The sequence below is a fragment of the Psammomys obesus genome, unplaced genomic scaffold, assembly GCF_907164565.1.
Source record: "Psammomys obesus unplaced genomic scaffold, mPsaObe1.curated_primary_1811, whole genome shotgun sequence".
NCBI classification, from domain to species: Eukaryota; Metazoa; Chordata; class Mammalia; order Rodentia; family Muridae; genus Psammomys; species Psammomys obesus.
This window is the reverse complement of record NW_026596088.1, coordinates 9,042,624-9,065,927: the sequence shown is the minus strand read 5'-3', so window position 1 is coordinate 9,065,927 and position 23,304 is coordinate 9,042,624. Positions and strand designations below refer to the sequence as shown.

At 48.2% G+C, this 23,304-nt stretch overlaps 1 protein-coding gene across 3 annotated transcripts in view; it reads right to left on the bottom strand.

Annotated features, from left to right (window-relative positions):
- Syt17 (synaptotagmin 17) overlaps window positions 1-23,304 on the bottom strand; it is a 63,280-nt gene that overhangs the window by 6,505 nt on the left and 33,471 nt on the right. For all 3 annotated transcript variants that reach the window (XM_055627664.1, XM_055627665.1, XM_055627666.1), the window contains 2 exons: window positions 20,445-20,565; window positions 18,524-18,679 (listed from right to left, as the gene is read on the bottom strand). In XM_055627664.1, the coding sequence (XP_055483639.1) occupies window positions 18,524-18,679; window positions 20,445-20,565 (277 nt within the window). The remainder of the gene's footprint in view (window positions 1-18,523; window positions 18,680-20,444; window positions 20,566-23,304) is intronic.

The window sequence follows — 23,304 nt, the reverse complement described above, 5'->3', positions numbered from 1 at the left end:
CTTGCTCCTCCGCCCACGGCTTAAAGAAACCGAGTCCTATAGCTGGTGGGTGACCACATCCTCAGTGGTGAAGCAGAGGAAAGCAAGTCCTTCTAACTAGATCCTTTCGCCCCTTCTCTTTAGAAGGCATTCTCCCTGCAAATACCCTTTACTGGTCGTCATGGAACACGCACGGGGAAGCAGACATTAACGTTTTACTGTAACACACACGTACACGCATGCTCACGCATGCGTACTCTTCTATCACACCCCTGTCATTCAGAATCGATTGCCCTGCAGCCTGTGGAACCCAGACCACAGACAGTCAGGACAGATGTTGCAAGCTCCATGTGGACCATGAGGAGGCCCTCATGCCCTCAGATCTTACCCAAAAACCCATTCACACTTTATGGGTTTTGACATAGTTTGGATTCATATGGTGCTAAGGGGCAGGTGTGGGTCGTCCTAACGAAGTTCATGTATGGTCCTCGGTGTGGCTGTGTGAAGGTGGTAGAACCTGTGAAAAAGGCAGAGCCAAGGGCAGGTGTTTAGGTCATGGGGCTGCTGTTCTCAGAAGGGAATAAGGTAGCCCTTCGGGAACCCTGGTTAGGTCCTGAAAAAGCGGGTCGTTATCATGGACTTTGTTGCCTGCTTTTCATCACTTTGCCCTAACTGGGCTTCTTGGCCTGGCCTCAGTGGATGGGGAGGAGCTCAGCCCTGATGTGACTTGATGTGTTGGGGTGGGTTGGTGGTGGTGGGCTCCCCTTTTCTGAGGACAAGGGTAGAGAAGAGAGGGGGGAGAGGGTGGGAGGGAGGGACCAGGAGGAGAGGAGAGGGCTATGATCAGGGTGTAAAGTGAATATATAAAATTAAAAATAAAATTTAAAACAGTGGGTCATTATGGGGGAGGAAGCCTGAGCCCTGAATTTCTCTGGCTTTCTGTCTTGCCATGTGACCCCTGACCCTTGATGTCTTACTGAGTTCCTTAATAAGAGACAAAAAGTTGTGAGCACCCAATCTTGTACTTTCAGCACCTCTGTGTGTTAAATAAACTTCTTCTTTAGAATGTATCCAGCCTCAGGTATTCTCTGTAGTAATGGAAGCTGCACTCATGAGATTGGTCATCTGTTTTCCCCATTTCACTCTGTGATCATTCCATTCTATAATTATGACTCTTACTCTAGGCTCAATGCTCCACTGTGAGTCAAAGGACATATGAAAAGTTCCGTTTCAAGCACAGTTAAAATCTAAGGGGAAAAGTGTTCAATAAAAGGAAATTTTCCTTATGCCGAGCCCTTTAACCTGTGCCTGGGCTGATCAGAGTGAGCCTCTGAACACACAGACCTCACGCACCTTGAAGATGCACACTGGAATCTGGCTCTCTTCTTCAGGCACTGTGTAGACCACATACCCACCCTGCCCTGTGGAACCCGCTTTCTAGAACTGTAGACCAACTTATCTCTAAAGAGTTGTTGACCAAACTGCTGACTTCTGGGGTGCCCATCATCATGGCAAGGCAGTTCAGAGAAACAAAACTGGCAAGAAAAAGCAGGCACCTATTAGACTCCACAACCAGGCTCTGGAGGAGCAGTGAGCATGGCCTTGCTTTATTAAGCACCTACTATGCATTGGCCCCACACTGAATCTTCACATGAGCTCACAGGGAACGATGCTCGGCGCTGTGGGCATTTCGGGCTAGCTCAATCTACAGTGTGAGGGGTTAGTTATCCTGAGTAATGTAGGATGCTAATCAGCATTCTGGCTTCTGCCCACTGAATGCCAGTAACCAACACACACATGCACATACACACAGAGCAAGAGACTGACAGACAGGGTACAAGGGTAACAGAGACACTACAGAGCTGGGGAGAGAGACAGAGAAAGGAACGTAGAGAGATGGGGAAGGAGACAGAGAGACAGAGAGGGAAAGAAAGAGAGCGATAGTGAGGGAGAGGGGATAAAGAAGAGAGACAGACATGGGGGTAGCGTGGGCCCATTCACCCATTTTACATCTGGAAAAACCGAGGCCCAAAGAAGAAATTAGGAATCCCTTTGATGTCCAGTCAAAATCCAGCCACCTTGAACCAGCTGTGCAAGCTGAAGCATCCCACGTCAACACTTGCTGTTCTTCCCGGCTGTAGCTAAACTCCTCTGGTTGCTAATTCCCTTTGCCAAGGCAGATGGTTCTGGAAGGAAAGCTGGATACCTTTGAATGTGGGTGTTGTAAACACTTCAAATAAAAATGGGGGTGGGGTGGTCCTCTGCTTTGTCAAGGAAAACGGGCTCAGTTTCCTCTTGTGGGTCATGGGTCATGATGGATCTTCTTCCATGTCCCGGACCAACACTGCACCTGCAGGACAACCTTAGGCTTGTAGCACAGCATGGCTCATTCCCAGGTCATGTGTGGAACCTTAACACCTCCATTCTACACTCAGTGCTCCACCTTTTGGGTGCTAGAGTAAGCTGCCTCCCCATTAAAAAAAAAAAAAGTGTGGTAAACTAGCAAGACCCATCCTAGGTCATTTTACAACCCTCCTGGTTCACCATGAGGGGTGGTGGGGATGCCTGCATTTCACCATGTTCATGAGTTAGCCTCAGAGAGAACCTCAGGGTCTGTGCATCTGATCCCCTCCCCCGCACAGGTCAGTTCTGCACACCCCCAGGTGGTCCCCATTCTGTTTGCTTTCTGCAAACCCCCCTCACAGGGAGCAGGCACCCTCCGCACACACTTTGTTCTTTCTGAAATGAACCAGCGGCTTCAGGGTTGTCTCCGAAGCAAGCTATCTCAGGAGTCTGGAGAAGTGGCTCGAGCAGGAAGACCGGGGTTCAGTCCCAGAGCCTTGCAAAGAGCAGCGGCATGTGCTTGTAATCTCAGAGCTGGGGGGATGGAGACAGGTCTCTGGGCCTCACTGGCCAGCCAGCCTAGCCTAACCTGCAAACCCGAAATCCTAGTGAAAGACTCTGTCTCAGAAATCAAGGTGGAAGGCTCCTGAGGAATGGCACCCAAGGTTGACCTCTGACCTCCGAACACAAGAGCACACACAGGTATGAACACACACATGAACACCTTCCTGCCCCCCTGCCCCACACAAACAGGTTCTGTCTAGCCCCTTTCTGGGCCTCAGTTTCCATACTTATAATCCGGTGGGCAGATGCAGGTTTTGTGTGCACTGTCAGATGCTTTTTCCCTGTTTCCAAGATGTTCCCTGGGCTGAAGCTGCAGTTCAGTGTTAGAGCGCTTGCCTGGGTGATCTCACACTGATTCAGAGTTTTACAAGCTTTCCTGGCTCTGTTCGTGATTCATAGCAGCTGCTCAGACAGATCTGTTTTCCTTCGCCTTTTTCGTTCCCACAGCCATAAGGACAGCTTGGGTAACCACACTTTAATCACTGAAAACCAGCATCGCTGATCCTGACTCCCGCCATCCAGGCACAGGGAAAGCACTTAGTCCACAACCCTACTGGGAAGGTACCATCCACAGCCCAAGTTTGCCGATGGGAAATCCAGGGCTCAGGGGAGGAAACAGAAAGCTAGACACCACTTTCCTTTTCTTACCTGGTCCCTCCTTCTTCCGACCCTCCCACAGGGAGAGAACAAGAGTGAGTGTAATACAGGAGAGGGCTGGGCAGATAACTCAATCAGCAAAATGCTTGCCACGCAGGCCAGAGCCGGGCATAGGAATGCACGCCTGTAATCTCAGTGCTGCCGACCATTCTAGCCAACCCACAAGTTATGTGAGAGACATAACCTGTCTCAAAAATAAGTGGGGAGCAATTGAAAAAGACAGCTGACGTGGACCTCTACCCAACCCCCCCCCACGCACAATATGGAAGCTCCTTGATTTATGATGCTCATGTCCCAATAAACCTATCATAACCTAAAGCAACCCAGGGGTGTTATTTTAGTTCCCGGTTCCATTACAGGGAAGTCAAGGTGGCCTGGAGCGGAAGCAGTCAAGTTCACACCCACAGTCAAGAGCAAAGAGAAATGAGTGCAGGCAAGCTCAGTTCACTTTCTCCACTCACACAGTTCAGAAATTCCTTCTTAGGGAATGGTGCCACCCATGGCACCAGGTGGGGTCTTCCCACTTTACTTAATGGGATTGAAACTCGGTGCCCCTCATCGCCCACACTGGGCCATGCCTCACTGGGACAATCTACCCAGGCGATTATAGATTTTTGTCAAGCAGATAATGAAAACTAACCAGCACGAATGATCTATCAACTAGATCTCATTCTTTATGAGATGCAAATCAAGATTAACATCTTGTAAAGCTCCCGGAGGTGGTTGGGTCACTTCTTTTTGCGTCTTGTGTGGAGTATGTGGCGCTGGTGTCTGTTACGATGACGGCTGAGGTGAGACAACACTTTCAGATCAGGGTGTGAATCACACATATTTTTCTTTTTGAAGCCTCTGAAGGTGTGACTATATAAATCCATGTTTTTGTTTTGACATGAACATCCAAAGTTTATACATTGGGCTGAAGATTGTCTCTGCACATTTATTCCCCAGGGTGCTGGCCGGGCTTCGCAGCTACTCACATCTGCTCACGCTTTAGGGGCACAATGAATTATGTCTTCCTTGCTCAGCGAGTATTGCTTCAGGGAGATTCTGCTCCTGGTTAGACCTGGGGAACTTACTGCAGTGTTTCTCAAATGCACCCCGGGTGATTCTCACGCATCAGGCTCTGTGCAGAATAAAAGTTGCAGGCAGACTGAGCTCTTCAGGGGCTGAATAGAGGGACCCGTCGTGGTCTGATTTAATTGCCAACTTGGTTGTATCAGGAAATGTCTAAGCCCTTAGGAGGCACGCTTCTGGTGTGTCTGAGGGTGTTTCTAGAGATGACCATGAGGGCTGTGACATCATAAATAGGTCAATGGATCTATTTACCCCTTTACGGAAAAGTGGTAAAAGGAGGAGGTGAGGCCTAGTTGGAGGAAAGAGGCCTCCTCTGGAGGGGGGTGTTTGGGGAGCTACATCTAATCCTCACTCCTTCCTGCATTCCCCCCTTAATCTGCTTCCTGGCTGCCAGGAAGAAACTCCTCTGCCACAAAACTAGAAACGGAACGCTCTGAAACTGTGAGCCCAAACCTCTCTCCTCCCCAGCTGTTCTCTCAGATATTGGCAGCAGCTCTGCAGATGTGCCTGAATGGCAGCTGACCCTGTTCTCCGCTCTCACTGGAGGAAGCCTCTGTCATCAGCCCTGAGCAGAGGCTCACTGAAGGGGTTATGGAGAACACTGTCTAGCATGGACGGGTCCCTTTAACACTTTACTTCCTTCCACAAGACAACCAGGAACGTGTTCACGAAAATTTACCCAGTCCCAATCAAATAAGTCATTTCTCCCCTGGAGTAATGAACTGGAAGAATGCAGAGGTGTTACTTTAGGCCAGAGTGTACACACTATTTCTATGAACAATCCGTGTGAAGATTTTAAGCTTTGAGGGCCATTCAAGTCCTCTGCTGAAATGACTCAACCATGCTGTGGAAGGAGAAAGCGACCATGGATAGTTGTCCACAAACGGGACATGGCTGGGCTTCAATAAAACTTTATTTGTAAAACAACGAGTGGGCCAGATTTGGACTGTGGGCCGTAGTTTGCTCTCAAAGTGTGGGCCTCCGACCACAGCACTGATTTGCTCTGCATCTGAAATGTCCTCCAAAAGCCAAAAACTCAGCTGCCTGTGCTACTGGGAGGTGGTAGATTCTTTAAGAGGCAGGGCCTTGTAGGAATAAGTAGGTCGTTGGGGTAACCCCCCCCCCTTCTGACAGGTGGGAAGAAAAGGACTGAGGGCAACGGGCTTAGTGTCTACTAACCACTTAGTAGATCCCTGGGAGCAACAGTGGAAGGAGAGAACCACTTCTTAAAGGTTGTCCTGCCACATGTTTGTGTTTATATATCTCACTATATCATCATGACCATTATCATCACAAGACCTTCTAGCATTTCTTCTCCCTCCCCCTACTCAAGTCCACCTGTCTTGCCACAGAGGACTGCCTCATCACAGGCCTAAAAGCCACCATGTCAATGACCTTCACCTGACACCCCTGAGGCTGTCAGCCCCAAATAGGCCTTTCCTTCTTTAAAATGCTCTGTCTCAGCTATTCTGTCCCGGGGTTCACAGAATTTGTATTCTGGCATCTGTTCACTTAAAATCCTTCGAGGGTGACGCCAATGGACAGCCAGGTTCCACAGCCACTGTCCGGCCTGAGAATCCTCACAATATTAAGTTGGGGAATAGAATTCCCATAAAAGTAGCCAGAGAAATTGGATCCGTGTCTGTGGAGCGGTAACTCGGTCTTCCTTTTCCCTAAGCTTCGTTTCTGGAGACCCAGGCTGTTACAGACCTCTCACTTCAAAGTATAAAACCTCTAACACTTTTTTTTAAAAGGTGGTATAGACTGAGATGTGCTTTAAGATGAAAGTGAAGTTTACGCTCTGTTAAAATTCCTTTCAGCGACCAGCAAGATGTCTCAGTAGGTAAGGTGAGCTGCTGACCTGAGTTGATCCCAGATTCACAGCGCTGAAGGAGAGAGCTGATTCCTGCAAGTTGGACTTCAAGCATCTCCACACGTGTGCTTTTTCTCTTCTCTCTTTCTCTCTCTCATAGTACATAAATGTAATAAAATTATTTTAGTGCCTTTGAGGCTTCTGGACCATTCCTCATTCCTTCTGTGTGGAGACTCCCTGTAGACATGGGTGTGGCTTATACTATAAAGTGCCTAAAGGAGGCACTTTAAGGCCTGTCCTCTGTCATTGTTCCTCACTTCCGGCCTTCGTGGGTCACTGTGGCATGTGTCATGGAGCTAGTGGGAAACAGGGTGCCGGCAACCGGGAGGCTGGGTCGGGTCTCACCTGTGCTTTGGTGCTAGGGTTGAACTGGATGCCTGATTTATTACCTGTTTTATAACAATGCCTGGCTCTAAGAGAAACTTGTGAGAAAAATAAATATCCACCCAGACAGAAGGGTTACCGAGTACATGAGATGGAAAGAGCAATATATATATATATATGTAGGTATATACATTCTGAATATCTGGATATTAGCAGAAGTCATAGAGAGATCACACACACACACACACACACACATACACACACACACACACACACACACACAGAGATGAGCACATTCCTGCAGGAAAGCAACAATAAGCTGTTCAAAATGACTTCTTTATGTAGGTGAAATTTGGGACTCTTATGTTCTAGTCGAGGCCTTGCTTTTTATATGGTTGTCCTATATGTATGCACATAGTTTTCCTTTTAATAATATGAATTTTATTTTATGCAAATATTATTAATATGTAAATATGATAATCACTGTATTTAAAGAAATGCATAGTAATACATACATATAAAATATAAATTATATAAATAATATGTATGTATGTCCTCACGTAGATGGTTACATACATAGGTGTAATTTGTGTGTGTGTGCATGCATGTGGGTGAGTGTGTGGGCGAGTCCACCTGCCTAGGCTGCAGCAGCTAGGCTACAAGATTTGTTTGCAGAGGACATTTCTGTTTGCACACAGTTTTGTAGGTGGAGATGGGAAGGCTGGCCAAATCTGCTGAAATCTACAAAGAGGCAGCATGACTCCGCTGCTTTCCCAAGAGTTCTTCACACTTGGCAGCTAGGGGAAAAAATGCCCCGGGGAGAGTAACCAAGCCCCAGACAGGGCAGGCAGAAGCCCCTGAGCTCTGCCCTCTCTGTGCCCAACTACCCTTCTGGACTTTTGCCACACGGGTCTCCAGCTCTAGCTCAGCATGTCTCAGCGTCAGCAGCATGGCTATTTGCACTGTAACCTTCCCTTCCCCCGGGCTGCTGTACACGGCTGGGTGCTTGGCGGCGTCTCTGGCCTCTACCATTGCACTAAATGCCCGTAGTATCCCCTGGTCTCTGACAACCCAAAACAGCTCTAGGCGTTTAGTGATGGGACCCCCAAAGCTGACTCTCAGTACCCAGGAGGGCCAGAGAGGCAGCTGGGCAAGCCATGTGAGGTTCGGCATGGCTCTGTTGTTTGCTGGCTGCAGAGAAGGCTGTGTGATCCTCAAAGCCTGAGGGCCAGTCTCCCTGGCCTGAAGAGCTGGACTACATTTCCCAGCCCCCTCTGCGGTGATATGCTTTCTTTCCAGTCCTGGTGTCAAATCTCCCCAAGCAACAATCAATGCCTGTCGCTCTCTGGTTCTCTGTCCTAGTCTCTTGTCCCTATTGCCAAGTGGCTGGAAATGAAAGCCAGAAAAGCCTGGTATGATGGCAGAGCCTGGGAGGAGCCTGGGTGCCAGGCATGGAAGCCACTCATGGATGGAGCCTCAGGGAAGTAGCAAGCTTCTGTTGCAGCAAAGCACAGAGCCTTGCCTGGAGGCTGACCTGCTGCAGCAGCCAGCCTTCCCTAAACTGCACGTGACCTCTAGCCTTTCAGAGGCTAGAGGTCAACTTCCCAGGCATCCTCCCAGCCCTGAAAAATGGGCTGGGAACAGTACAGACTGTGCACCTCTCGTTCAAACATCCAAAATCTCACACTTCTTGAGTACAACTGACCTGATGGAGAATGTTACACCACAAAAATCCTGTTTTATACAAAAAGTTGAGACAGACTGTATGAAATTCCCTTCAGACTATGCATAGAAGGTATACACGAAAGATAAATGGACTTCATGCTTAGACCTTTGTCTCATTCCCAAGATAGCTCATTATGAATATGCAAATAACCAAAAAAAAAAAACCCATAAAAAAAAGTCTGAAACGCTTCTGGTCCTATGCATTTTGCACAAGTGGCACGGACTTCATCTGGCCATTGTGGAGATGATTGTGTTGGTGCTAGAGTGTGCAGGACGGGGCCAGCCAGACACTGTGTACTTTATAAAGGCTGGCTGTTACTACTGTGCCACCATTGAGCTCCTGCCCCTCTCGGCTGAGGGTCCCCTGACCTCTGCTTTGCTTTCCTAGCCAGCCTGGCTGAGTAACTTGGGAACATTCCCAAACACCCCAGGGACTCAACTAGATTTTAGGAACACCTTTTTCCCCCCTCTGTACTACCGGGGATTGAACTCAGGACCTTGTGCATGCTGGGCAAGCAATATGTCACTTAGCTACAACCCCAGCCCTTCCTTTTCCTTTCCTCTTTATTTGGAAACAGGCTTTCATTAAGCTGCTCAGACTGGCTGTGAATGCGCTCTATACCCCAGGCAGGCCTTGACCTTTCCATCTTCCTCCTGAGGAGCTGGGACTGTAAGCCTAAGCCACTAGATCCGGCTAGGAATACTTCCTCTAACAAGGGGCAGCCTTGCTTTCATTTGAGCCCCTGGTTATCCAGGCACATGGTAAGTGTCTTGCCTTTCCTCATTCAGGGGCCACCAAGAGGTCGAGGGTAGCCCTACACAGGGATGGGGCGGGGAACTCACCAGTGAATCACCTATAGACTCCTGTAGACTCCAGTACATTAAGCACGATGAGATCCATCCCACAACAGACACATGGGAGGCACTTTGGCTGCCAAGTCAGTGGACAAAGCACAAGCCTGGTGGCCTAGTGGGTACTCAGGATCCTAAAGGACCGTCCGCAAAAGTCTCACGTCCCTCTTGTGGCCAGTGTGGGGTTCCCGTTGATGAAGCTGGAAGGGAAGCCTGCTCCTTTGCTTCTCATTCACGCTTGTTAGTATGAGTCCATGTGTGGGCGTGCGCATGAGTGGCCATACACGGAGAAGCGAGCAGTTGCCACTGGGTCTACCTCAGGCACCTTGGTTCTTGAGGTGGGGTTGCTTACTGCGCCTGGAGCTCACCGGCTAGCTAACAAGCCCCGAGGATCCCGTCTCTGTCTCCCCAGCATTGAGATTACTGCCGTGTGTCGCCGTAGCCCACATTTTGTGGTTCTAGGGATCGGAACGCCGCTGGTCTTCATGTTTACATAGCCAGCACTTTCTCCCCAGCCCCTGCCTGGCCTTCACCCCTGAGTGTTCCAGGTTCATGAGGCCTCTGCCTAAGCCTCTCCAAGAGTGACTCCCATGGAAACAGCCACCCCTTGCTCGGATGCTGGGGGCTGAGACAGCCAAAACCCAGAGAAGAAGTTTTCATGTCGACTTACAAACTGGGAAAGCGAGAAAGCGACACCCACGGAGCAGCTGCTCCATGCAAAGTCCCTGCATAAACGCTGTCTTACCTAGTTCTTACAGAGCCACCAGCCACATCTGGTCCCTTGTGCTAACGGCAGGTGTTGGGAAGGTACTCTACCCTCCTTACCATAGCCCCAACTTATTGTATAATGCCTTCTCCGCTCATTGTGATCTGGACACTCCTGCAGCCAGGGAATAACTTTCGCAAGTTGGTTCTCTTCTTTAGGCATGTGGGTCCTGAGAATCAGCCTTAGGTCATTGGGCTTGATAGCAAGTGCCTTTTGCCCACTGAGCCATCTAGTGGGCCCTGGAGATAGACTTTACTTGTGCCTTGATAAGTGAAGAATAGGGGGCCAAGGAGATGAGAAGGTTTTGCTGTCAGTGGCACAGCGGCTAAGTGGTGGGGTTGAGCTTCCTGATCACCCAGCCTAGGGTTGTTTTGTACAGCAAAAAGCTCTCTGGAGGTGACAGACAGGGACAGTGGCCTGCAGCCCTAGGTGCAGGAGGCGTGGGGGAAGGATTCTTTGTTGCTCCTTGATTTCCAGCAGAGGGTTAACCCACAGGCTGGTCCTGGCTGCTGGCCTGGCTTTGTGCAGTGCTTGAGATGGAGCTGCTAAAGGCCTGGCCTCCACTGGCCTTCCTTTCCCTCTCAGCCTAGCTCAGGCCGGGCCAGGGACTGATGAACCCTAGGCTCCCTGGTGCTCACCCATCCCCCATAGGTGCATTAGCTCCTGGCTGAGATGAATTTCCTGAAAGAAGCAAGCTAATGCCGGGATGGACAGACTCATTCTGGCTGTGGCTTGAAGGATGGAGTCCAGCATGGCGGAAAAGGCACGGTAGTTCTCAGACACGTCTGGGTGGAACTATTTCCTGGCTTGATTCCCAGCCATCTGCCTTCACCTGTCTGCCGCGGGGTCCACCCGGTGGGCACTTTATTCTGTTCCAGTTCTTCGGTGATGAAGTCCCCACACTTCCATTTCTCTGTCTGTTGCTGACACGCTCATTCTTACCATTCCTCTCTTAGACCGGTGGCTCTCAACCTTCCTAATGCCACGACCCTTTAATACAATTCCTCATGTTGTGGTGACCCCGCCAACCATAACATTATTTTCATTGCTACTCCGTAATTGCCACGGTTATGAATCATAATGTAAATATCGGATTTTCAGGATATCTGATAGGTAACCCTTGTGAAAGGGGTTGTGGCCCACAGGCTGAGAACCGCTGTTTCTAGAGCAGTCAGAGTTGCTCTGAAGTTCTGGGGAACCACAACTTCTACGTGGTCTTACAGCTGTACCCATCAATTGTATGTTTCCCAAGGACTCTGTCACGTTTTATGGGTTCTTTTTAAATGTAGTCATTTTGGATTGTTACAACATATATTTTGAACACTGTAAGATTCTGGGTCTGGTTTAATCCCTATTAATATGTTGGTGTTTAAACAAGTAAACCAACTTGTTTCAGATCACAAGTTCTACCCGGCCTTCTGTGTGACATTGGTCCACCATCAGCTCAATTTTCAGTGCCTGCGCTCTGGTGCTTACTCTGCCCCGAGTGTGTCCTCCAGGGATCTGTGGAGGAGTTGGTGGTAATTCAGCAACTGCAGTTCAGTTCTCAAAGCCTGTTAGACGATCTGAGGGTCATATACATTCCCACTGAGCTTGGGCTCCACACGCAGGTTGACAGGGTCCCTCATCCAGCTCTCTCCTTTGCAAGCTTCCCTAGCCTCTGGTTGCCAGGGTGACCTTCATGGTCCTCTGCTGGACAGTGAGGGCATTAAGTACCTTACTCACTGCTCGCTGATCGTGAGCAGGTCTGGGGCTGGAGCCTCGTGCAGATGCCAGCTCTTGCTCTGACCCATCTCACACGCTGCCAACTCAGGATGCTATGGGAGCCTACACTGGTCTGGTTCTACAGCCGGGCTGGTGGAGGCTGTGTCAGTTTCTGGACAAGCACCAGCTGGTAACTTCGCGGGTATGATGATTAGGTAAGGAAGGTGCTGGGGTGACATCTACAGCCAACTAGGCCGAGGTATGAACCTCCAGAGCGCCAGTACACCAACTCCCCACACACACTGAGACGATTAAAGCCACAGATAGGATTTTTCAAGTGGCTGTCTTAGCTGGGTATGTCCATATGCCTTCGCCTTTAATTCCATAAGCAGAATACTATGCTGCGTTTTACGTGTGAAGAAGTGGGGCACAGAGAGGAGGAAGGTCACAGCTGATTAGGGGTGGGGTCAAGATTCATCCCAAGTCTTTATGATTCCAGAGTCTGATCTTTCTATGGCAGGACCACCATCACCATCCACACCATCACCGCTACCACCATCAGCACCATCACCACTACCACCATCAGCATCAACACCAGCGCCATCACCATCATGGTCACCACAGCAGCAGCAGCAGCAGCCTCAATGTCCATAGCAGCAGCAGCACCATCACTGTCAGTGATTGGCTAGACTGGATGGTCATTGAGACCCCAGTCTCCTCTGTCTCCATCTCCCAGTCCTGGGATTACAGCCATGTACCACCATGCCTGGCTTTTCAAACCTAACACTTTTTATGCACGCCATCTGGTACCCATCAGACCCCTAGTCGTTCCAGGATAGATGTTGGAAGCGCCACCCTCCAGCCTTTGATCTATTTTCCACTGCCTCCTCACTGCTGCAGCAGATTCAATTAACCAGTTGCGGAAAGACAGGCAATTATGAAACACAGACTAGGTGCCGTGGAACTTGCTCTCACAGTGGGCCTGGGAGACTTCCAAACAGACAGCGGGTGGGGAGGGAGCAGAATGGTCCAGGCAAAGGCTGGCTAACCTAATTTATGCAAGAGAGCCACCTCAGAGCTTTGAGAGATAGATGCCATGGCAGGTTTGATAATTGTAAGCTGAGGTCTGGACATCAGGATTTTCAAAAGTCCTTGTCAGGCCTGGTGCTACCGCGCCTGCTCAGAATCACAGCATTCTGGAGGCAGAGGTAGAGGCAGGAGACTGCGAGTTTGAAGCCAATCTGAGCCAGCCAGCCAGCCTGTCCCCAAATCCAAAACAAGTCTCCACTTTAGTTTGCTTTCTGTTGTTGGGAAATTTATTAAGTATCGAGATTTACTTGGCTTACAAGTCTGGAAACTAGAGACCATGTAGCCCGGCTGGTCTCGAACTCATAATCTTCCTATTTGCATCTACCATACACCAGCATTATAGGCACGTGCTAGACTCTGCATTGCTTCATGCATGTGAAAGCCAGAGAGCTGGCAGTAGGGAAGGAAGAGAGGAATGTTTGACATTCCCTGGCTTTGCTTCTTCAGAGTGGTCCAGTGCAGGTTATCACTGATGGGACAGACACCTCGACATCGGTGTCCTGGTCATGTACAACATGAGATCCAACAAGTGTGTGGGCCTCTCATGTGGAGCCCTGCCCAGCTGAAGGATGAGGGAGGCCTCAATTTCTCTTCTGCAAAGGGGCCTGCCCGGTTCTTTCAATCCCTGTGATTCCTCCATTGGTCGACGGTGCTCAGCCCTTACCTCCTAGCTCATGTGCCACCTCCTCTCACTCCTCAGTCTAGCTCTAAGCTCCCCAAGAACATGGGCCCTGAATATCTGAGTTGATCTGAATGTGTAGCATCTAACAGAGTCCCAGGGAACCCAGGACACTTGGGAGAAACTGAAGGAAAGAAGCAAATGACATGATCCTTTGTCCTAAGTTAAAGTTTCCCCAAAGTTTGTCTCTAGGAAGGTCTCTTCTAACTCTGGGAAGGAGGAGGAAAGAGGATGACCTGGCCTTCTTTCAGAAGAGGCTCAAGGTGAAATCTGGCTGTGGACACTTCAAATAGTGATGACATCAGGGCATATCTAAGGAGTACCTTCTTCTTCGAGGTAAGCAATGCATACATGCTAATACTCCTGGACTTTAGAACCCACTGGATGAAATGCCAGCACCCCTGTTTTACAGATGAGGAAACTGAGACAGGGAAGGTTTGCTTGGAGCAGAGTGCCAACACGACAGAGCTCTAACCACTGGACTATATTCCCTCCAGGCAGTGGAGGAGGATGGCCAGCTAGGGTCCCACATCAGCATCCCAGCATGTCCTGAAAGTGCTCAAGTTCTACGTGGCCCAAACTGCATTTCTCTCCTCTGTTAAAAAATTTTAAGTCCAGCATAGTGGCTCCTAGTGGGAGGCAGAGGCAGGAGGATCACTACAAGTTGGAAATCAGCTTGGTCTGCATAGCAAGTTTCAGACCCAGCTGTGGCTACGGAACAAGGCTCCTTCTCAAAAACCAAACCAAACCAACAAACAAACAAACAAACAAGAACAGGTTTGAGGATGTCCGTCAGTGGGTAGCCCAGGCAGCATGCACAAAGCCCTGGGTTTTACCTGTGACTCACTCATCCTCCTCTCCTACTTAGAGAGTTTGAGGCTAGCCTGCGTGCCTCTGAGATCCTGTTCCAAAACAAACTAACAAAAACCCTGCAAACCACGAAAAAGTAAAATACACGTAAAAGACCCATCTTAACGCTGTTTAGTATAGGATCCTGTGACGCCTGCTACATGCATAATAGCGCTGTCACCACCACTGTTCGGAGCCCAGGTTTGAATGTGTGTTTGTTAGGGTCAGGATCTCACAACGGAGCTGGCCTTCAACTCCTGCCTCTATCGCCTCACTCCTGGGGTTGCAGGAACGTACCACCATGGCCAGACTAGAAAATTATTGGTTTTGTCTTCCCAAAGTGAAACTCTGCCATTAGAAACAGCTCCCTGTGCCCACTCTCAAGCCCATGGAGTCCTGGTCTCATAGATTTCTGACTACTCATAGGATACTTGCCCCCCCCACACACACTTTTGGCTGGCTTTTCCTACATCATATGACTTCAAGCTTCATGTTATAGCAGGCATTAGAAGAGCCTTCCCTTTTAAGTCTAATGGACATTTCACCATCTGGATAGACCAGATCTTCTTTTTCCTTCTGTCCATCCCTGGACACCTGGGTGATTCCCCCTCCTAGCTGTCATGGAAGCTGCTGCGGGGAGCACAGGAGCGCCAATGTCTGTGTCTGCTTCCGATGCTTTTAGATCCCCAATATCCCTTTTCTACACAGAGAAGGAGAACTGGTGGATGGTAATAGACTCCAATCTTGAAGGTTTTAACGACTCTGCTATTGAATGGGGCCCCGTTCTTCCTCCTCTCTCCTCCCTCTCCCTCCCTCCTCTTTTTGCTTCTCCTTCCTCTTTCTCTCCTAGGTTTTCCTTCCTCCCTTCTTCCCTCAATTCCCTTTTCTTCCTTCTTACATACTGTTGCCATTTGCTTTCTATCTCTGTGATCATCACCCTGACCAAAAGCAATGTAAGGAGGAAAGAGTTGGTTTGGTTTACCCTCCAATGTCACATCCCATCGCTGAGGGAAGTCTGGGTGGGAACTCAAGCAGGAACGTGGAGGCAGAGGCTGATGCAGAGGCTATGAAGGGGTGCTGGTGACCCGCTTGCTCCCCATAACTTGCTCAGCCTGCTTTCTAATATACCCCAGGGCCACCTGCCCAGGGATGGCTCCACCCACCCACAATGGGTTTGGCCCTCCTATGTCAATCATTAAGTAAGAGAATGCCCTGCACACTTGCCAATAGGCCAATCTGATGGAGACACTTTCTCAATTACAGGTTCGCCTTCCCAGATGACCCTAGCTATGTCAAGCTGACAAAAAGACTAACCAATGTATCTACCCCCTCTTCCTCCCTCCTTTCCCTCTTCCTCCTCCTCTATGCGGTCCCCCCTTCCTCCTCCCTTCCAACCACTTCATGGCCAACCCACATTCCCTTCTACTCACAGAGGACCTTCATGGGGTTTTTCCAGAAAGCTCCTGAACCATGTGTTTTGAAGTTGGGAAATCAACCTTCCCATTTCTTTTTCTTTTCTTTTTAAACCTCAGCTGTAAAAATCACCTGCCTGCCTGGCAGAAGCAGCCTCCTCCTACTCAAGAATGGAACTGTTCAGAGTGCCCAGCCCCCAGGCTAATTACAGGTTTCCCCAGGGAGTTTCAGCAAATGCTTAAATTGCAGATCAACCTGACTTTCCTTGAAAAGTGTTTGGAAACACTGCTCCGGGCTAGAATTCAGATCCTCTGGCCTGGAGGGAACAGCGTTCTTTCCAGTCAGCAAGGAAAGCGAGTCACAGCCCTGTGCAGCAGCATGGGGGGGTTGTGGCTTTGCCTAGATACAAACCCACTCGCCCACATTTCTGCTACTGTTCCAGGCCCTTTAGGTGGAATGCCAGGCAGCCACAGTTCCTACCTTTAGCCGTGACTCTGCACCCTACTAAGCATGAAAAATATCGGGGGTACTTTATAATATTTTCATATATCCAGTAGTCCCCTTCATCTGCAGGAAGACAATCTGCAAGGTCCAGTGCATGCCCCAAATAGCTCACAGTACCAACTCTGTATGTTATTGGCTGTCGGTACCCGCAATAGAGTAAGAGATGACCAGTGACCAATAATAAACAAGAACACTTACAACTCTATGCTGTCCTCCAGATCGTGTGGATGGGGCGTGCGGGATTTCCCATTGATTGCTTTTGCACTTTATTTGAACGTGGCTGACTGAAACCCTCACACTGCGGTGAGGACCTGCTGCAGGTGCCCAGACCCAGTACTCTGCTCCAGTCTTGGAGGATGAGGCGTGACCACTGGCTACTTTCTCAAGCTCCCCGATGACGCTGAAAGTAGCCCTGACATCATGGGGTGGGGAGCCACGCTAGCTACCCCTGGAGTAAATGTTTACCATGGCACTGGCCCTGAGTAGCACCGACCTCCATGCTTGAATGGTTAAGCACATCTGTGTGTCAAGAGCACAGGTCCTGGACAGACAAGGGAGCACAGTGGGTCAAGGTCTTGGCCGCCAAGGCTGACAAGTTCAGTTTCATCCTCAGGACTTACATGGTGGAAAGAGAGAATGGATCCCATCAAGTGGCCCTTTGTGGCACGGTGTTATGCAAAATGTTCAACACACACACACACACACACACACACACACACACACACACACACACGTAACTAAAAAGAGAGAGAGAACACAGACCTTGTCTCATGGAGCTTTGACAATGCTTCCCAACTGAAAACAGTCACCTGAGAGGTGGGGCTGTGTGTGTGTATGTGTGTGTGTGTGTGTGTGTGTGTGTGTGTGTGCACGCATATACTAGTGCACATATATGTGAAAGCCAGAGGAGGAGGGGGTGTGTTATCTGCCTCCTTTTTCCCTTGAGGATCTGGTGGCCACTGTCAAGGAGCTGCAGTTACAGGCTCATGAAGCCAGGCTGTGGATTTGAAGCAAGGTCCTCAAGCTAATTCGGAGAGCACTCTTAGCCACTGAGCTGTCTATTCAGTACGTCATGCAGATTCTGGCTCTGGCAAGAATTCATGAACGACTACATCGAAACAGCAGAGTTTTCAGTTGCCCCAAAGCAGGACTCTCAGAAGGGGATATCAGATCAGCCAGAACCACAGAGTACAGCAGAGCTCTGCCTGAGTTAGATTTCTGTTTGTTTTGTTTTTAAGGCAAGCTCTCATGTATCCTGAGCTATCTACACACTTGCTGTGTAGCTGAGGCTGACCTTGAACTTCTGGTCCTCTGGTGTGCTGGGATTACAGGTTTATGTGGTGCTGGGGACTGACCCTGGAGCCTCATCCATGTTAGGCAAGCACTCTGGTAACTGAGCTCCGGCCCCAGCTCATGCCCAGGCTCTTGAGTGACAGGAACTATGAAATACAAGTTTGATTTATTTATGCTGCTAATATTTAGAGTGATTTGTTATATAATAACAGATAACTAGGAAACCCTAAAATTAAACACAATTATGTCCCAGAAAAGTAGATTAAATTCTCCCAGAGAATGTGGCACATGATGCCTGTACTTATATCTTCCCAATGCCTTTGACAACTGTCCTTTCTAAGTTAGGTGATCTTGTTTGCTTCTATGCCTATATTAAACCCAGCAACTTGAATCATCAGTACCACTGTTGTCCTCAACATCAGTACCACCACCATCACCACCATCACCAAGGCTGACATATGTATCAGATATGATTCAAAGATAACTCACTTACTCTTTACAGTAAACCTATAACACAAGAACAAATATTATCCATATCTTATAATGAGGAAACTGAGGCCCAGGGAAGTCAAGTAACTTTCCAAAACCCTCAGTTATGTGGCAGTTTCAGGGAATCTAGCTTGATCTAGATTCCTTACAGTTACATAACAATTGTGTTCTAGGATATATGGGTCTTGTCCAAGTTTACAGATAGGAAGTGGTGTTCAAATCTAGGTAGTTGACCATCAGACAAAGTTTTTAGGCATAACTCTCTCTAGACACCTTCGATTTTTTTTATGCAACAAGTTGAACATGCCTCCTGAGGGCTTCATCAGGGTCCAGAATGTTACCTTACCTGTGAATACTAGGCTGGCGTTTTCCAGTTCCTCCTGGGGAACTTTGAAGCTGAAGGATTCATTGTAAAAGGGATCGATTGTGCCTCGTAAGAATGATGTCTTCTTGGTTTTCACAAGTTTGAGTCCATGTACCAGCTGGATTTTCACAAATGGGTCTGCAGATTGGATACAGCATTGTAGACTAATGGAGATGATAAAAACATAATCTAGCCATCTGTCATCTCTTTAACTTCCCAGCCATCCTGCTGTTCTCCAGCTCTGTCATCCATCCATCCATCCATCCATCCATCCATCCATCCATCCATCCATTTGTCCATCCATCTGTCCATCCATCTGTCCATCCATCTGTCCATCCATCCATCCATCCATCCATCCATCCATCCATCCATCCATCCATCCATCCTTTCATCCAAGTTCTTATCTATGTAACAGTAACTACCTAACCCTTCCCCATCTCTCTGCTGTCTTCATTGCTGGGGACAGAGCCCAGGGCCTCCTGCACATGAGGCTCTATCACTGAGATCTTTTTACTTTTCCATCAATCTACCCACTGGTTCCTTTAGTCACTTCACCACTTATCAAGTTATTAATCCAGGCATAATCCACCCCTGCTTTCACTTAATCATTCTCCCGGGTGTCCAGCTGTTCTGTTGGAGCCATCGTTTCCACATCTGTCGTCCTACCTGCTGATTCCTTTTCCTCTCCCTCCACTCACTGAGCACTTAATGAACTCCTGCCATGTTTTAGGCATTGTATTCAGTTTACAAACAGGAAAACTGAAGGTTTAAGGATAAGGGGGAATTTGCTTCAGATCTAGCTGGTGGAGGCAGAACCAGGTTGGAGGCTCTCTGAAAGCAGAAAGCCATTTGCAGGCCAGTGGGCTCACAGCTTCATGGGAGAGTGAAGGCAGAATCAGAATTGTCAGGCTTTGATCATTTCATAGTTTAGAAAGAGAGTCATGCAGGTGATTGAATTTAATATTTATTTAAGCAACCCAGTGAGATAAATACTGTCATTATGCAATGATGGAGATGAAGAAGTTGAGATGTCTGAGGCTAAGTACCTTCTCCAAGATCACAAGCAGCACAAAGGCATTTTGTGGCAGGCAGTTTGACTCCCTTCTCCTTCCAGCATCCTGGCTCTAGTGTGGTGAATCTGAATGTTCCAGCCACCGTACAATCTTTCCTCCAGCCCTGTTGAAGCCTCTATTCTCTAGTGTGGCTTTTGAGAGCACAAGGTGTCTTCTAGAGGTTTGGCTGTCACCTCACTGCAAACAACTTCCTTTGCCTATTGGATCAAGGAGGACAGCGTTTCCAGCACTGAGCTGAAGGGAGCCCAGCGACCATGGCTTCATTTACAAGAGCAGCCTTGGCTGTCGTGGAAGAAACTGCATGCAGGTGGAATGGGATTGGCTTTTTGTTAAATATGTTTGAATTTGGTTTTTAACAGAAAGTAGACAACACAGTGGCTCTTTCAGAGGCGGGGGGTTTATAAAGACGTATGCTACCCAGGAAATGAGCTGCAACCCCCTGCCCCCCCCCTCCACCACTGGGCCCACTTTTCTTGCTGATCAGATTACTTGTGCACCATCACCACCTAGAGCATGGCATCTGCATTACAGGCATAGTATGTGAAAAAGCAAGTTCTCAGTAATTCATAACTTCAGAGAGAAGATAGAGTTCAGAAGTAGTCACAACTGGCCGATAGGGTTCCCAAGATGTCATCACTGACCCGTTTCGTCCTAAGAGATAGCTGATCATTTATTTTTCTTTCTGAACCAGCATTCTAGTTCTAGATGCTGTCCACCCTTCCGTCGCTTATCACTAGCATCCAGGATACAACAAAACCAAACCAAACCTGGGTCCCTCAAACAGTAGAGAATCCCTTAGCGACATAGAGGATAAGGGGATTGCACCGTACCTGAACCTTGGCTCACATCTGTCTGCAGGAGTTGCTTGGCTCGAATGATGTCCACATTCAGTCTCCCAGCACTTGGGAGATAATTTAGAGACAGAAGCAGCTCCCCCAGTTCCACTTCATTCTGTAGGAAAGAACATCATCAGAAGGCTGCTTTTTCAGTTTTCTTCCTTTTGTGCCCAATGGACAGGAAACTGAGTCCTGAAACTTATGAACAAATGGCTGAGGGTGCACCAGTTGACAGTGAGTGTCCCTTTCTTTTGCTTTTGCATCTGTGTGTGAGTATTTGTGCACACGGGAGGGCACCTTTAGGTACACATGTGTGCGAGTTTGTGTGGAGGCAAGAGGGCAGACCAACTTGGGTGTTATCTTCATGAACACCATCCACCTCATTTGAGACAGGATCTCTTATTGGTCTGGAGCTCATCAAATAGGCTAGACTGGCTGGCCAGTGAGCCTCAGTAATCCTCTATCTCTGCCTCCCCAGTGCTGAGATTACAAGCCTGTGCTACCGTGCTCAGAATTTTTACAGAGGTCCTAGGGATTGAACTTGGATCATCAGGAGTACAAGGGTTGTCCCGACTAAGCTATGCTTGTTTTTTTTTTTTTTTCCTTGTCTAAGACAGTGTTTTCTGCTCTTAGAACATTTAACAGCAATGACAACAATGGAGTGATAGCCGAGTGCTTTGCATGGAACAACCAATTTAATCTTCATGGTGAGTACCAGAGGCAATAATGTTTACCTCACTTAACAGAGGATGAATATGAGACTCAGTCCAGAGTCACATGACTGAAAAGTTGTAGTCAGGACTAGGGAAATGATCATAGAGTCTTTAACCAGCAGAGAACTACCTGGGTAGGATATTGTTCTTAACCTGTAGCTAACAACAGAGCCCGTCCCTTGACACAAATGTGTCCAGTATATTACCTCTCCTACCAAAGAGCACCTCTTCCCTCCACGTCAGGGCTGATACACTTACGGAAAATCTGCATAAATACCCAAAATGGATGACTCCATACTGCCTAGAAAATAGAGCCCTCATTTTCAGGCCTCTGTTAAAAAAAAAAATTGTAAAAAACTGTCAGCCACTCTAGAGTAGTGACTCATTCTCCATGTACCCACTGCCCAACGGCATAAATGCTTGCCAAGTGGTGTCTTATCTACACTTACATCTACCTACAAAAATTAGCTGAATATTTTCAACTAAGTTCCAAGTAGGATGTATCCCCCAGAAAGCATCTCTAGGTAATGAGGACATTAATAAGATAAACATTCGTAGAGCACTGACAACTTCCAGGTGTATCAGAAGTAAAAAAAAATGTCTGAGGAGCCTATATACACATATATATGTGTATATATATATATACATATATGTATATAGATATACATATATAGACATTTATCTCTATCTCTATTCTCTATCTATCTGTCTGTCTATCTATTTCTATCATCATACAGATAAATCACCATCTCATGGTCAATCCAGATTTGCCCACATCTTCATTCGACCCCCATATATGATTCTGAAGTAACTCTTAGACATACGCCATTTTATTAGTAACATTTCAGAATGTGTCTCTAAAGAAGTTTCGTCTATCCTCCCACTCATCTATCTACCTACTTATGTATGCATGCATCCATCCATCATCCATCCATCTATCCATCCATCCATTTATCCATGCTCTCTACCCCTTTCAACAAACTGATGGCAAGTGGCAGTTTGAAAACAATGTTTATTACATTGTTGTCAAGATGAAGACTAAAGCCAAAAGGTTTCTATATGGCCTGGGCATGGTGGTGCATGCCTTTAATTGCAGCACTTGAGAGGCAGAGGCAGGCAGATCTTGATGAGTTTGAGGCCAAGCAGGTCTACATAGGAAGTTCCAGGCTAGCCAGGGCTACATGAAGCCCTATCTCAAATGCAGATTCCTATATGGATCAGGCTAAGATATAGAGAAGAAACAACCTTACAGTTAATTGCGGGTTTCAAACTTGCGGCCCACGGGTGTATTGTGTTTGGCTCGTGTCACATTCAAACAGACAGTTACTAATTATTATGTGTCTTTAAAGACCAAGCAACTTCACATTAAAAGATAGACTTTCTTGCTTTGCTTGAAAAACAGGAAGGTCTGCCAGTGCTGGGCCCATGTTCCCGCTTGGCAACCAGCAAAGAGTCTTTGCTTGGATAGACTTTAGTCCTGGTCCCATCTGGCTTACTTGCGAAAGCCAGTTTTAGCCAAAGACCTTTGCTCACCTCACCTACCAAGAATCCCTCCTTTACTTTCTTTCCATTATATTTTATTTATTTAGCAGTTTGAGGTGAGGGAGCACCCTGAGCCGCTGAGCCCTGGCTGGCCCCAAACCCTTGCTGTTATCATCTGACGTCCTTACTCAGGTCAGGTTCCTCCTCTTCTACCATCTCACAGAAGGTCATCCAGCCAAGCTTCGGCAAGGTTGACTTAGACAGAATCCCTCTTCCCTCGGAGGCAGCCCTCAGCAATAGTTCCACCACTGATCCTGGATGAGGAGTGAGCTCAATCTCCGCCCCTCTACAAGAGCTCACTGCTGTGCTCCCCATGCCGTGATGACGGTTAGGACTAAAGCCTGATCCACCGTGCTTTAAAGTGCCACTGGGGGATGGGCAGATGGTTCTGTTGGTAAGGTGTCCTCTGCCTCACACACATGTGGAGGTGAGTTTGGATCCCCAGCCCCAACCCAAAATCTGAGCGTGGCGGCACATGGGTACTTCAGTGCTAGGGGTTAGGAGAGCACAGAGACTGGAGGATTCCTGGAGCTCAATGGCAGACAGGGCACCCTAGCTGAACTGCTGAGTCCTATGTTCAGTGAGCGCTCCTGTCTAAA